At 36.9% G+C, this 16,531-nt stretch overlaps 1 protein-coding gene across 3 annotated transcripts in view; it reads right to left on the bottom strand.

The window, feature by feature from the left end:
* The window catches only part of LOC101901769 (plexin domain-containing protein 1), a 68,246-nt gene that overhangs the window by 6,234 nt on the left and 45,481 nt on the right, over positions 1 to 16,531 (bottom strand). Inside the window, exons 2-10 of one of the 3 annotated variants that reach the window (XM_059123001.1) lie at positions 8,989 to 9,539; positions 4,338 to 4,460; positions 4,071 to 4,263; positions 1,465 to 1,674; positions 1,245 to 1,396; positions 1,110 to 1,182; positions 974 to 1,045; positions 663 to 904; positions 545 to 559 (exon numbers count right to left, since the gene is read on the bottom strand). In XM_059123001.1, the coding sequence (XP_058978984.1) occupies positions 545 to 559; positions 663 to 904; positions 974 to 1,045; positions 1,110 to 1,182; positions 1,245 to 1,396; positions 1,465 to 1,674; positions 4,071 to 4,263; positions 4,338 to 4,460; positions 8,989 to 9,539 (1,631 nt within the window). Of the gene's footprint in view, positions 1 to 544; positions 560 to 662; positions 1,046 to 1,109; positions 1,183 to 1,244; positions 1,397 to 1,464; positions 1,675 to 4,070; positions 4,264 to 4,337; positions 4,461 to 8,988; positions 9,540 to 16,531 lie in introns of all 3 variants that reach the window. The other 2 variants (XM_059122999.1, XM_059123000.1) reach the window with 2 other exon arrangements.

The raw sequence follows: 16,531 nt of genomic DNA, 5'->3' as shown, positions 1-16,531 counted from the left end.
TCAGTAGAATGTGTCAGTAGATTTTAATTCTTTGTATGATATCGTAGATTTTGGATTTTAGATAAAAGAATTGTTCGACGAATATTTCTCATAACAATGTATAGCACACATTAAGTATTTATAACGATAATCAGGATTCTTCAAATGAACCCTCTGGGGTCAGAAGTAGAATACCTCCTTTCAAGCTGTATTTTTAATCAATTAATTTTAAATTTAAATTCTACAAACATAAATTTCTCAGGATAGAATATCACAATAGAATTCGGAAATTTGAAAAGAACAATAACACAAAATGCTTAAATGTAATTACATGCACAGACTGATTGAACTCAGAATGATCAGGTCTAACATCTATGGTGAACGTATAGTGGTGCTATATATAAAAGAAGAACTAAAGCTATTTTTTGTGGTTAGTAGTGATGTACAAATGAATATCAATCAACGAATATGATGAGATAGATGGTGATTATGGAGTTACAACAAATAAACGTTTAACGCGGAAAATTGTAGTTTAGCGTTTTTTTCGCTCGATAGTTTTACAAACCTGACGATATTTGGACTGCATGTAATAAAATACACAAATAACAGTTAGTAATTAATGGCATTTAGAACCCACCCGAAGCTTATAATATCAAAACCGAGTTGTTGTGTTTATCACTCACCTGTATAAGCAATTGTCCACTTTTCGTGTGTGGATTCCGGTAGGCATATAGCACCCACAAGAGAACGCAAGACACCAGGCAAATCGGTATGAAGAGACCCAGCGTTAGGCTCATTTTTTGTGATGGTTCCGCTTCCTCAGCCATGGATTTCATTTGTGTTCCAGCCAGGGGTTTCATTTGTGTACCATTGTATTGATATTCAGTATTACCACTGTCCACGGGTGCGGTTGTTGTTGAGGATTCTAAACCAGAAGGATTATATGGTTTAAATGGATGGGTTGTAACATCTTTGTGATTTGTATTGGTGTTACCATCTGTGTGAGTGTTGTTGCTACCAGCAGCTGGGCAAGTTGATGCCGTCACAATTTGGAAACGTTCACAGGCTTAAGGGAGAGGAAAATGGATATTTGAAGAGAAAATTCCGTTAACAATTATTTCAATACTTACAAAGTGTTTTCCATTCTTGTCTCTTGCGATCGGTACCGGTTGAGCATCTGTTTGCCGTTGGACACCAGAAGCACTGCAAGGTACAATACAAATTGAAGCTATATAGTGAATGGTAAACAATGTTTCTGTACTTACGGTAAAATCGGTGTTATGATTCAAGCACGACGCACAATCGGTATATTGCAAACATGTTGGCAAGGCGGTGAAATAAATGATTGTGGCATTTGTAATCTGTGCATTGCCAAAGCTAACACGATGATATTCGTAAATTGTCTTTCTGCGGGCATCTGTAAATTCGGAGGATTTATTTCAATGAAGTCATATTGTTGGGGCTAAAAGTAATTGTAATACTCACTGCCAACATCTTGATCCATAATATAGGCATCGGAGAGTCCAACCTTGACGGGATGTTTGTCATCTTGTATGGCATTAATGAAAATTGGCACTTTGTAATAGGTGAAAACGATATCGCCATTTTTGTGTAGTGTAGCACTGAACGTGAATTTACCGACATCTTGTTTGTCCTGAAGAGAAACATTTTCCCAGATGACAGTAAATGAAGAACCTGAAAAGAGAGGAATGTGTGAAAGATAAAATTAAATGCTGAGATGATAAGAAATTTTTAGGAAGTAAATGCTCAACTATGTTCAACCTTTGAATAAGGGATTACAACCACAAAAATTGCTAATTCTGGGATTATGTCTATATAAGACCTGTTGGCCACCACCTCCCATTTCTAAACAAGTCTTGTTCAGACAGTTTTCTGTAAAAGATCTATCTATATAGGTCCATTGAAGATTTGCAACATATTGATACAGAAGATTATAATCTACTGTTTAAGAATCATCTATCTAAAGCTCATTTGAAAGTTTTCCATCAGTAAAATATAGTATATTATGGTTAAGATATTGTACCAGATATGTGACTGATTTCATTTCAGAAAAGTGCAAATGGGTACATGACAAACCAGATACGGATAACTCCACTAAAGGATCAAGAATAGAGATTGGAAGAGAGTATTTCCGAATTGGACGTCAGTCTACTTAAAATAATTTGCAGTATATTCCAGTCAAAAATGTTTCCAATATTGAAAGCATTGCGCATGCTTAAAGTGGTCATATTCTGGGTACCTTGTCAGATTACAAATAGCTGACGAGTTTGCTTGTGGAGGATCTCAATGAAATGGGACATTGAGCTATTATGTGAGAAAAATTCATTCCTTTTCGAGGAGGCAGGCCACAGATAACAAACGGATTCTCAATGTAGGACATCAAGGGTAATCTGAACGAGCCTGTCCTAAAGTATAACTAACTCCCTACTCTATGTTAGAATAAGGAGGAATTAGAAACGAAGTGTTATGCAAAAGTTTCCTATGATCTATAGATAGAGATATTGTACAGGGTGAGATGAAAAAACTGCAACCAACTTCAGACTGCTGTCTTTCTAAGCCACTCGTCCGATAGCTGTTAAGATTATTCCAGTGACAGCTCATTATATTGTTTATAAGCGTACAAAACCATTTTGATGAGAATTTTCCAGAAAAAAAGTTATTCGTGATGGAATTCAAGCGTGATAGTGCGATTTCTTTATATTTGGCTGGAAAACCCCAAGTAGCTATCGTTAGAGCACTCCAGCATTTAAATGTGAATAAATCTTTTGTGACTCCTACCATCGCTTGTTACCGTGATACTGGTGGTAGGAGTAGCACGACGTCAAGGAAGTGGACGGAAGAAAACAGCAACATAATGGTTCGAAAAATAATAAAGCGACATGATCGAAACCCGCGCCGCAGAGGCCGAAAATGGTTCGAGAGCTAAATATATTGCAATATTCCATTCGCAAATATTGAAAAATGAGTTTGGGGTAAAGCCTTTGAAATTCCAAAAAGTGCAAGAACTTACACCGCAACTGAAAGAAAATATACTCTAAAGAGCTAAAGAGTTGTTTCGCTTGGTCGAAAGTGGTGAATTACCGAATTTGGTTTTCTCCGATGAGAAAACATTCGTTGTCCAGCAGTTTGTAAACAAACAAAATGATCGTGTTTACTTGCCAAAGAGGTCAGCTTAAAATGTGCACTTTCGGTTGGCCACCTGAACTCAAGCGCCGGCCATGGTGAGGGTGTGGGCCGACATAGCAGCCGATGGTCGCTGTCCGCTCGTATTAATCGACCGTGGCATCAGAATAAATGTCGAATATTATCGCGAAAATATGTATCTGAAGGCGTTTTAAAGCTTGTGCACGCAAACATATTGGCCACAGACCTTGGACATTCCAACAGGACTCAGCACCATCGCACTCAGCACGCCCCACCCAAGAATGGTTACAAAATGAAGTTCCTCGCTTCATTTCTAGCGCAAAATGGCCACCAAAATCTCCGGATACCAATCCATTGGACTATTGTGTCTGGAGTATTTTGGAAAGTAAGGTTGGCTCTAAAAAAATACCAAAGTGTCGATCACCTCAAGCAAGCGCTTCTCCAGGAATTGGCCAAGATACTTCAGAGCAACATTCGGTCAGCGTGTGACGGTTTCATTGGCCGTTTGAAGGCCATAATTCGTGCCAGGGTGACCAATTGGAACAAATCGAAACTTATTTTAAAATTTGATGCTATTTCCGACATTTATTTGTTTTCATTCAATAAAATTTAAAAAAATGTAAAAGTTATGGCGTTTGACTTTGCTGCAGTTTTTTTTTTTATATTGCCCTGTATACACGAAGTGCTATACCCAATTTTTCTTTTTAATTTTTTGATCAGGGATGAACACGTGTAAATCACATGAATAAATTTTCTTTCTATATTCGATTTCCTAGGATTGACACAATGGACCAAAAGTTTCAGAGTGAAGTGGATGTCGATTCCTGCTTAGCTGAACATCTTTTAACCAAATAATTGTAATGTATAAGGAGCTGTTTTTTGTCAGTTTCCAATACAATACATAATTTCTCTAAATAATCTCTTACCTGTATCGTTAAGACGCACAAATGAATCATTCGAAAGACTTGTATCGAAATTTGCCATCAACGGTGCAATATATTGTGTAGCAGCCAACCAAGAATGTACATAATCGCCGGTATAGATGAAGCCACCAGTGGCCACAGTAACATTTCTCACGGGATGGCCATAGAATGGGAAATCAAAACTCAATAAAACAGTCTGAAAAAATAAAACACAAATTTATGTACATTAAATCTGAATGCTAATCATGGAAAACGAATTTGTTTCATTACCATTGCTCGGCGATGAGATTGTGATAACATCCAGTTGGGTGTAATATTTTTAATGTCATTCCAGTATTTGTCGGCTTTATCTTTGTCGGTATAGGTGGTGCTGTTGTAGTATTGATGGTGGTCCTGAAAAATATCATCGGAACAGAAATTTATTACATTTTTTGAAAACAAAATCAAAAGCAGAAATAAATGGGTTAGATGGATTCTTTATTAATGGAGTATGAACAAAAATTCCAGGCAATAAATCTGCATTGAAACATTTTACACAAATATGTGCACTGACATTTCTATAACCCCTTCTATTATTCATAAATTCCATCCGATGAAGCTTTTGCCTAACATTGATTATGATTTTTATGACTGTGGGTTATAGTTTTTTTTTTTTGTTTAATTCAAATGCCGGCCCCTTTAAGGGGTGAATTGAATACAATTGTTATTTATGCGGTTTTGCTGCTAACCATGACATTGCGGTAATTGATGAACATCTTATTGTTTTATTAAAACAATAACAACTACGATGTATTAACTTATTCATTTCCACGTTGTTTGCAAAGAAAAGTACAATGGCGGAAATAAACCCTTGCCATTTTATGTAGATTTTGGCCATGTTCGCAAGGGCAATAGGGAAGGGAGTACCACTCGGAGCCTAAACTTAAAATCATGATATTATTAGTCAAAAATTGAAGAATTAAGGACAGACCTATTTCCTCCAATATTGCTATCTATACCGATTTATCTGTGATAGACAAAGGGAAGAAACAAATATCTGACACTCAGAGCGATCGATGCAGAAAGCTAAATAAATATCAATGAAGGCATACAGATTGCGGATAATTTAATGCAAACGCCAGGCTATAGGTAATAAACGTTAGGTTAGTTCTCCATCTTTTCCAAAATCTTGGATATCTCTCGAAAAAGTAGTATGGTCATTTAGTTTTGTTGTTGTTGTATACAGTTTGGCTGCTATGTAAGGGTCCTTCCTGAAGTTATAACAAGTAAAAAGCTGAAAGTTCTGCCGGGCCGATTTTTGAATACCATCCACCATTTGGAACGAATTTGGGAATTAAAAAAAAAAACGTTTAAAATTCTGCTAAAATCTTAAAAATACAGATTGTAGACGTTTTATTAGGGTCTATACGACGGCGTGGACCTGCATAGGTAACTTTTGTCATAAGCCATTAGAATATTCAAATGCGAAACTTGAAAAAAAAAATCGGTGAATAATGTAGCTAAAATCATCAAAATATCGAATATATGGAGGCACCGTCATATTGCGGCTATACGAAGACGTGGACTTGCTCAGACAATTTTCTGCCTTAGGCTGTACTATCCTGTACTATCCATTACGAACTTTAAATACCAAATTTGAAACATTTCCGGTGAATATTGTCGCTTAAATCACAAAAATACCAAAAAAGAGAGGTACTATTATATGGGGGCTTACTAAAACGTGGACCTACATGACCCACTTTCTATACCAAAAGTCCTGCAGACATATTACACATTAGAGTAAAATTTTATCAACCTACTTCATTTCGCTTGGAAGCTAGAGTCATTTCCACAGACGGACGGACATCGCTAAATCGACATAGAATTTTATGCTGATCACGAATATATATACTGAATAACAAACTTAATATACCCTCCATACTATGGTGGAGGGTATAAAATTATAGGAGGAGCTGTTTTTTTTTAATTATTTGTGTGCATGGGCTGTCAGAGAAACTGGGCCACATCAATAGGATATGCCCACAAGTCTATCCGATGAATACTTCTTGGATTATTTGAAAAACATTTACAAATGCGAATGTCGTGAAGGTTTTGTAGGCAGAGAGGGAATCTGTTAGTGCTACTGGGGACAATTTAAAGACGTTACAATATATACACAGGACGTAGTTGTAGTAGAATGTGTATGCCTATGAAAGTGCCGCTAACCGTCCAATATCGCAGTACGATGTTTGCATCTACAGCCTTTTATGGGTGTGTAAAACGTCCGCTGATGATCTATTTTTTAGCGTTCACTATCGATGAACAGTTGAGGTCCAATGGAATGATGTCGTTTGGGCGAAGATTCACACCTGCCACAATGTAGCCCTGAGAACTGCGACAGGGTGCGGAGGCTAAGGTACTTCTTCACCCTGAGATGTCAAGAAAGACCTGCTCGAAAGGAGGTCCAAGGTACTTTCCTTACTTTAGTATAATCATCATATGCTTTCGTTGCAGTACCTACTTGGGTACTATCGTGGGAGTCATATGGTGGATAAATTCGAATGGGTAATAGGAATTGACCTGCAAAATCTACCCCAATCACTCCTGAAGATCTTCGGTTACAACCCGCGGAGGTAGCCGAATTTTTAAATCTGGAGTTAGAGCCTAATTAGCAGAATTCAAGCAACCTCTGTAATGTGAGCTCTCGAAGGCTCATACTCATTGTTGTTAATTTCGCAGGTGGCTCTGGAAGCAGTTATGGCTAGTCAGCAGCTGCTTAAAAAGTCTCTTATCGATATCGTTGAAGGGTACCCAACTTTAAAAGAAAAAGAAGCTCCCTTCTGTCATTTAGTAGGTCCGATCTAAGAATCATGGTAGGAATAATGACTGGTAACTGAAGTATCAGATAACTGACATCAATAGGGAATAAAAATGTTCCAGACTATTGCAGACTATGTGAAGATGAAAAAGAGGTAGAGTCGTATGAGCACCTACTATGCGGATGTCCCATGTTATCCAATGATTGTGAAAAGCATTTCCTGGCTAGAAACCGAAAATAAGCTTGTAGGGCGCATGATTAAAGGCAACTGTAACTCACGCTCCATGACTTCCTAATGGGCAGGAGATTATACGGAATTCTGTAGTCTCTTTCCAGGTAAAGAATAATCAAAAAGGGTCGAAAATTTGCTGTGTCTCTGTCCAAAGTTGTCTATAAAAAGCTCAGGCTTATTTCCAGCTTATACTCCTTTTCAGAACGAAACCAACACGTGCAGGGTGAGATAAAAGAAACACTGCAACAAAGTCAAACGCCATACTTTTTACATTTTTTGTTCTAATTTTATTGAATGAGAGCAAAAAATGTCGGAAATAGCATCACATTTTTGGAATAAGTTTAGATTTGTTCGAATTGGTCACCTTTGGCATGAATTATGGCCTTTAAACGGCCAATGAAACCGTCACACGCTGCTCGAATGTTGCTCTGCGGTATTTTGGCCCATTCCCGACGAAGCGTTTGCTTAAGGTGATCGACACTTTGGTATTCTTTAGTGCCAACCTTGCTTTCCAAAATACTCCAGACACAATAGTCCAACGGATTGGTATCCGGAGATTTTGGTGCTCATTGTGCGCTGGAAATGAAGCGACCTCTTTGGCAAGTAAACACGATCATTTTGTTTGATTAAAAACTGCTGGACAACGAATGTTTTCTCATCGAAGAAAACAAAATTCGTCAGTTCTCCACTTTCGGCCTCGCCAAGCAACTCCTTAGCTTTTTTGAGTCTATTTTCTTTCAGTTGCGGTGTAAGTTCTTGCACTTTTTGGAATTTCAATGGCTTTACCCCGAGCTCATTTTTCAATATTTGCCGAATGGAATATTGCGATATGTTCAGCTCACGAGCCATTTTTCGGCTGCTGCGACGCGGGTTTCGCTTCATTACTTTTCGAACCATTTCTGCTGAGGTTGCTGTTTTTTTTTCATCCACTTCCTTGACATCGGGATACGCTACCAGTATCACGGTAACGAGCGGTGGTACGAGACATAAAATATTCATTCAAATTTAAATGCTGGAGTACTCTAACGATAGCCACAAATATAAAGAATTCACACGATCACGCTTGAGTTCCATCACGAATAACTTTTTTTCTGGTAAATTCTCACCAAAATGCTTTTGTGCTCTTGTAAACAATATAATCAGCTGTCACTGGAAAAATTTTAACAACTTTCGGACGAGTGGCTTGGCTTAAAATTGGCAGCAGTCTGAAGTTTTTGGCATTTTTTTCATTTCACCCTGTACATTCGCCGATCAGAAGACCATCCTTGTCGCATTCATCCTTATCCCAAATCCAATAAGAAATTTTCTAATTTCCAATATGAACACAATAGACCATAATATGTGGAGAAATTGCCTAACCTAGTGGATTACCTAAAAACTACAAGATCCCTATATGGATATTAAATGTATCCGATATATGTCTCAATATTGTCCTAGACTCTGGGATATAAGGTACGTATATGACTTTCCCAACTTTATCGGAAATACAACGACTTTTGCATATTTCGAAAATTGTATTTTTTTCATGAAGAAGTGAACCGCATTCATTTTTGGTTATAACCAAGACAAAAGGTTCCATAGAGGTGTTTGTTAATATAAATCCAAAATCCTCTTCTGAATGGAACAAAAGTAATTTTTTCCGAAATTCGCAGAAGCTCGTATCTTTCCGCTAACTAAAAAACTATTGGCTGCATTTTGTTTTCATTATTTTTCTAAAGAAGCTCTTCCAGTAGGAAAAAAACATGAACATACAAACATAAATCCCTTACAAAACGATGTATGGCAATGTTGACTTTACACACACACCCATAAACAACACATCACAATTTCAAATCATCGTCCATTTCCGGCCTCTCTCCCTCTCTCTCTCTCTCTCTCTCGCATCAACTTACCGATGTTGTATCCAAAGTGCGATTTGTCTTCTTCAATGATTCCAAGGTATCTTCTTCCGGTACATCAATGGTGTCTATGAGTTTTTCCAAGTCCGTTTCTTCGGTACTATTTGTTGAACCAGTCACGGGCCCTGTTGCTGCAGCAATTGTTCCGGCAACAGTGGCGGCGACACCTGTTGCAGCTACTTTGGTAGCAGACAGCACCTTTTTGGGGAATTGATTTGCATTCTTTTTGGCTTCGTCCGATGATGTGGCGTCGGCACTCTTTGTAATATCTGTGGGAACCGCTGTTGCCGCTGTTGTTGTGCCGATTTTATCGGTCATATCCTTGCGCTGACCTGTTCCATTGACACCCAACAAAGGTCGACTACTGGGAGGCACTTGAACGGATGAGGTGGAGACATCAGCAGCCTTGTCTGTTGCAGACACCGATGTGCTGCCGTTAGCATTTTGTTGCTGAGCAACGGCAGCAGTAGCAGCTGCAGTACTTGAGTTTGTGGTTTGAACACTTTGGTATTGATTTTTAATATCTACAATGGGTTTTTTGTCATCTGCAAGTGAAAAGGTTGAAAAAAAAAGAGAGAAATGAGTTAAAGTTTGAATTTAATAAAAATATATGAATGTATTTAAAAAGGAACAGTTAAATTAAGAGTATATGTGGTAATAAAAGTACTCGTACGTTTTGGAAATAATTGGCACACGGTTATGTTCGCAGCTTTAATTTTTTCGACATTTCTATTTTTAGACTTATGAGATTTCATAATGTATAACTGTACGTATGATGATTGCTGTTACTCATACGCAACATGGGGCAACAACTTTTGCGTTTCATTATCGTAAAGAGTACTTAAATAACTGCAAAACGGCTAAAGCAAAAATCTTGAATTTTAGACGTGATTTTAGAAATTTTGTACTAAAAGGTTACGGAAAGTACTAACATGTACTAAAAATTTAATACTTTGTTTTGAAAAAACCTAGAAATGACCCAGAATTCTGATGTTTGGAGATTCGAACTTTAAGGTAACAAAAAGTTATGAAATGGTACTAAACTTCGAAAACGGATAGAGCTTATAACTTGAAATTTTGTATGCAAATCAAGGTTGGACTTAAGTTTGACATATGAAGGTGGTTTGGGAAATGTTGTTAAAATATTGTGGTTTTGTGATAAAGAGGTGGTTTTCCAAATTTGTACTACAAGTGCACAAAAAGTACTACAAATAAAAAAAGTTCTAAAAATAAAAAAGTAATAAAAATACTGTATTTGGTACAATTTGATATTACGTGAACAGATAGTGCTTGAAAAGGGAAATTTGGTATTGGGGTCGCTGTTCATGTGTAGCCTGGACATATGGAGTTGATTTTGCAAATGTGTACCACAATTGTACGAAAAGTTCTAAATGGTACTGTATTTGGTATTGGGTGAATGAGTAGAGATAAAATTCTGATATTTGATGTAGATGTCACTGTTGGTGCCTGTGATTGAGATATGGAGGTGGTTTTGGAATTGTGTACTATAATTGTTCGAAAAGTACTAATTTTGGATTACTATTGGTGTCTAGGATGGTAGGATAGTTTTGGGTAGAAAAATTGGATGTGGACCATTTTTTGCAATGCTTTTACTAACATCCCCCGGTAAAATTCAAAATGAAAGATTTTGAAGACTTTTTGGAGAAAAAATGGAAAACTTTTTCCTTCCTGCCCTCTGTTTTTTTTTTTTTTTTTTTTGGTTTTTTAATATTCCAGACTTAACTTTAGACAGTGGTGCGACCGAAAGTTTAAGTAGTCATGACCCTTTCAGAGAGATAAGAGGAGGCGGCCACAGACCTTTTCGTGAATTTATCGATCAGAATCGATATTATCTCAAAATTCCTCATGTACTTCAGCCTCAATATGATCTGTCTGAATTTGGCACGACGTCGAAAGTCCTTATCGATCTTGGTGTTTGAAGGAAGATCAGAAACTACTTCAAACTTAATAACAACTGCAGCGTATTTTAGGCAATTGCTGTTGGTAAGCGGAAGCAGTGAGCTGATCTGACTGGCAACTATATATGTCAATGTTCAAGCGGGCCTGAAAGCACTAAATTCATGTACCACTGAATCTTTGGCAGTTTTAGAGTATAAAAATGCTTTGGAAAGACCAAAGTCGTCCATTATGTTTTGTTGGGTTTCTGGCCATTGAAGCATCCCTGGTAATGAATCTGCAGATGAATTGGCAAGACGTGAATCCGAGGCAATCGATTTGGAGATCCATGGTGCCACCTTTTCCGAGTGATATATAAGCATTACTCCAGGAGATTTCAAAAAACTGGCCAAATAAAGGAGGATGTTATGTGTCCAAGAAAATTTGGCCGGTACTCTCTGGAAAGAGATCAGGGTGGTTCTTCTCCACATCAAAATCCGACATAAAACTTGTGTAATCACAAGCCAATGTCACATAAGGGCCATTGCTTCCAAGTGGGGTGACGGCGACACCGATTGCTGTAGGCTCTGTCAAGATGAAGAGGAAACTGTACCGGTAGAGCACTTACTCTGCCACTGTCAAGCTCTCTTCGGAGTGAGACATAGGCTTATGGAGAAGCAATTTCTTTACGATTCTGTTTTCATTCTCCGAGAGCGAACCTTCGGTTAGCCAGATGACTAAAGAGGTGAAATCAAGACGTTAACTTCTAAATGGATATCAAATCATTTTTTGTTTCCTTCTTCTCGGTTTCCCTTTTTTTTATCAAAATTAGGATGAACACAATGTACCAGCAGGTCTCCGAGTTCATCCTAATTTAGGAAAAAAATAAAAAACTGCGCATCCTTAAGACTAACCTAACCTAAGACAGAACCCTTCACCGTCATCATGAGTTTTCCGTCTCAAAATCAGTTGGTTAGAGAAGGATATGTTCTTCTTTGCTTCTGTCAGACAACAAAAAATGTCCCTCATGATTCCCAAGGGAACGCACCCTCGGCGTAGACCCTCACTCTCTATCAGGAATTCCCTCTGTCCCTGTTAATCACTCATTCGGCTCGTCTGCCATTAAATATTTCACAAAAGTTAAAAAATGTTGTTATCCTTGATGGTTGAGGATATGTTCCTTTCTTGCTTGTGTCAGACAAGAAAATGTCCTCCGAAATTCAGCAAGGAAAGCTTTTCCAGCGTAGACTCTTATTTAAATGACATAGATAAAGAGTGTACTCGCAGGAGCACTCCCAAGCGATAGAAATTCGGATCTAGCTCAACAAAAATGACAAAACCTTAAGGATCACCCGCTAGAAGTAGTGTCTGGTCGATTTTGAGCAAAACATACTCGCTCATATTCGAGTGACATAAAAAAATAAAATTTTCTCTATTTATTTTTTTACTCGCAAGAGTACTCCTGCGGGCATACGAGTACAGTGCTCTGGATTAGCGGAACTCTGGATTTAACATAATATCGACTATTAATATATAAATGTATATACATATACAAAATCGATTTTCCTTAATTAATTGCGGAATACCCAATACCATATGGTCCTATTTTTAAAAGCTTTATTCCAACACACCATAACGCATATCCTGCTCCAACACATAACTCAAAAGTGGTGGGCGTCATTTGCCTATTTTCCATAATCTGTGCGAACTTTTACAACGCAATTAATTTGATGCGTTGAACATAATCAAGCAGCTGTGCTTTTCTGTGACGGGGTGAGAGAGGAGGTGGTGGGTCATATTAAGGTCAGTGCGTGTTTATTTCCATTAAAAATGTATTTTGAAAATTATACCCAACCACCACGTTGTCGTCGTCTTCAACCTCTTGGCTTCATTCTGTACACTCTATTCATCAGTCAGGTCGTCAAGCGCCAACCACCAAATAGACTAGCGGGGCCGGCCACCACCTGGAAACGCCATGAGTGGCAACGGCAATAAAAACGAAAAAAAAAAGAATGGTGGCGACATATCAACGAAGACGACGCCGATGACCTTTTGTAACTGTAACTGTGGCAAAAATACAAAATGAAACATGGAATAAAAATCGATTTTCTAATAACATTATATTCGGAATGGACTGACAAAGAGTGGCCTACTAGACCCCAACCAACTATGTTTTCGGTTTGTTGCCTATTTTCAGTGTTCTGGCTTCCCATTGCTCGGCGTGGGTGTGTGTGCGAGTGTATGAATGATGTAATTATAACAGTACATTCACAAAACGGTCGCGGCGCTGCTGTTATTAACAAAAAATCTTTTCATAGTCTTCTAATAATGGAAGACTGGCCTCATAAAAGGGTCACTCTTGAAAACCTATGTTACGGAAATACCTACTGTGCGGTGGTGGTCCGACCGACCGGCACGGCTCAAATGTGTACATAAATTAACTCAGCTGTTTTAATAGGATTATGTTTAGATTTTGCAAACCTCACACACGCACAGGGACACATATTACTATTTAAATTTCCATTGCAAGGCATTTACATACAAATAAAGGCTATTAAAGAATAATAGAAGTGAATAGTAGTCAGTTATGCCCTAGTGGAGGATGTATTAAAAAATGAAAGAGAAAACATTTTGTTATGCTAAAATTAGGTGAAATCTGAAAACAAAGTGTGAGACATATTATCTTACAAAGTATAAAAGCATGGGTGTGAATGTTCAAGAAACAATTAAAATAAGTATAAGATTTATTGGCAAATGAACACTGGAATACCGTCGTATACGTAGCGTCAACACTCATACGCATAGGTGTACAAAAAATACAATTTCAACTATCTGGCTTAAATTGTACAGGTAAGTGCCCGCTACAGCGTTTTCGAATTTGACAAAAAATGTTAATCAAAACCTCATACATCGTACTTAAATTCCAAACTTTTAAAGATTTATATATCACTCGGAAAGATTAATAGGAAAATTGCCATTTCGTTTTTTTTGAACAATTACAGTACGCTTTGGCAATACCCCCACCAGATCTCAACAGAGAGCTCAAAATAAAAATTTGAGAGTTCCAGCGCTATCACTTCACCAAATATCAAATTTAGTTCCAATTAGTACTTTTCGTACAATTATAGTACACATTTCCAAATCACCGCGAGATACCAACAGAGACTTCAATATAAAACTTCGAAATTTTAGCTCTATCACTTTACCTTATTCCACATTTAGTACCATACAGTACTATTCGCATAAATAATGGCCGCATTTGCAATCCACTATTTAATCCCAAAGTAATCTAAATATCAAATTTCAGAATGTTATCTCTATCTCTTTACCCAATAAAAAATTTAGTACCATTTATTACTTTTCGTACATTTATAGTACAAATTTCGCAAATATTTCAATTCTAGATACTAGTAGAGTAGATACCTCTATATCAAAATTCAGGATTCCAGCTGGTACTATTCGCATAAATAATGGCCGCATTTGCAATCCACTATTTAATCCCAAAGTAATCTAAATATCAAATTTCAGAATGTTATCTCTATCTCTTTACCCAATAAAAAATTTAGTACCATTTATTACTTTTCGTACATTTATAGTACAAATTTCGCAAATATTTCAATTCTAGATACTAGTAGAGTAGATACCTCTATATCAAAATTCAGGATTCCAGCTCTATTGCTTCACTCAATACCAAATTTAGTACCATTTAGTGCTTTTCGTACATATATAGTACACATTTCCGGAAGCACCACCAAATATCATATCACCATATCAAATTTCAGAATTTTATCTCTATCCTTCAACCAATACCAAATTTGGTACCGTTTAGTAATTTTGGAACTCTTATGATACGCATATACAAAACCATCTCCATATTTTAATCACAGACACCAACAGAGACCTCAATATCAAATTTGAGGATTCCAGCTTTATCCCTTCACCCAATAACAAATTTAGTACTTTTCGTTCAATTATAGTACACATTTCCAAAACCACCTCCACATCGCAATTCCAGATACCAACAGAGACAATAATATCAAATTTTAGGATTCTAGCTGTATTCCCTCACCCAATACTAAATTTAGTACCATATAGTACAAATATAGTACAAATTTCCTAAACAACCTCTATATGTCCAGGCTACAAATTATCAGCGACCCAAATACCAAATTTTCGATTTCAAGCACTATATGTTCACTCAATACCAAATGGTACCAATATTGTACCATTTTGTACTTTTCATGCAACATTCCTCTTCCACCTCTTTATCACAAACCTACCACCAACAGGGACTCCAAAACGAAATTTCAAAATTCCATTTTCATCCGTTTTTACTAAATCAGTCTGTTCCAAATTTAGTATAGTTCGCACCCTTAGTACACATTTCCAAAACACCATCATACTTACATTTCAACCTTGATTCTCATACCGAATTTCAAAATTTTTCCGTTATCATGATACCAAATGATACCATTTTAGAATTTTAGTACCATTTTGGAACTTTTTGTAACCTTAAAGCTAGAATTTCCCAAACCCTTTGGTACATCTGTACTGCAATCCATCTGTGACTCTCATTCCCAAATAATACAAAGTATTATTTTTTTGGCACATTTTACTACTTTTCGTACCCATTTAGCACGAATTTCTAAAAACCCTGCCTTATGACACTTTGATGCCCCAAAACTGGCAATCGAGCGAAATTAACTCTACCTCCAGCCGTTTCGTCTGCACATTGATTATCAGTCAGTTTTTTTTTTTTTCATTACTCCCCCAAAAGTGTATACTCAAACAAGATGGTCAAATTTTAATTAGCTTTTTTTTATAATTTTTTAACAAAATAACTTTTTATATTCATTTACTAATATCTGACAATAATGAGAAATGCTTTGGTATCTTTTTGTATCCTAAAACTATCTTTGCAAACAAATATCATATTTCCCCATCATCATTTTTCCCCAAATCAGAACTTTCTCATAAATCCTTTAATGGCAAACAATGATGTCTATTATCACTCAATTTAAATTTATTAACAAATATGGCGTTATAACCCAACCTTTGTTTGTTCAAATTATGAAGTCATAACACCACCACCAACACCATCACTCTTTAACCTCCCCAACACATTTTACTATCATCAATCCCCCCTTCCCCTCCATAAATAAAATAACAAATATTTAGTTAAATTGTTTTCCATTATCTCCTTATAGTTTGGCACAGACACACCCCCTTCATTGATACCCCATGCCATCAATTTATCTGTTTGTCTGTCTGCAAAGATAGTTAGGTTGGGTTACTGGAGCAAAATATAACAATGACCCCCACACCAACCCCAATTGTAGAGCAATAAGAGAAAAGTTCTTCGTTTCAACAAAAAAAGAAAAATGAAACTATGATCAAATAAAATTATTTCGAAATCTTTATCAAGATATGACAAGAACAACAAATTGAAATAAGTTAATGTTGCGAAAGGAAATTGGGGTCATGGAAGTGTTGTCGGTTGGTCAAATAATTTGAACCCGGTCAACAGCAACCGCAGATTCCCGCATACATACCTACGCACATATAAAAGTGCTAAAAATAAATTGCGAAAATGTGTCACAAAACAATATTAAATAGCTCTTCCTCTCTTTCTCCCCCCCCC

The sequence above is a fragment of the Musca domestica genome, unplaced genomic scaffold (genome assembly GCF_030504385.1).
Source record: "Musca domestica strain aabys unplaced genomic scaffold, Musca_domestica.polishedcontigs.V.1.1 22, whole genome shotgun sequence".
NCBI classification, from domain to species: domain Eukaryota; kingdom Metazoa; phylum Arthropoda; class Insecta; order Diptera; family Muscidae; genus Musca; species Musca domestica.
This window is presented reverse-complemented; position numbering and strand designations above follow the sequence as displayed.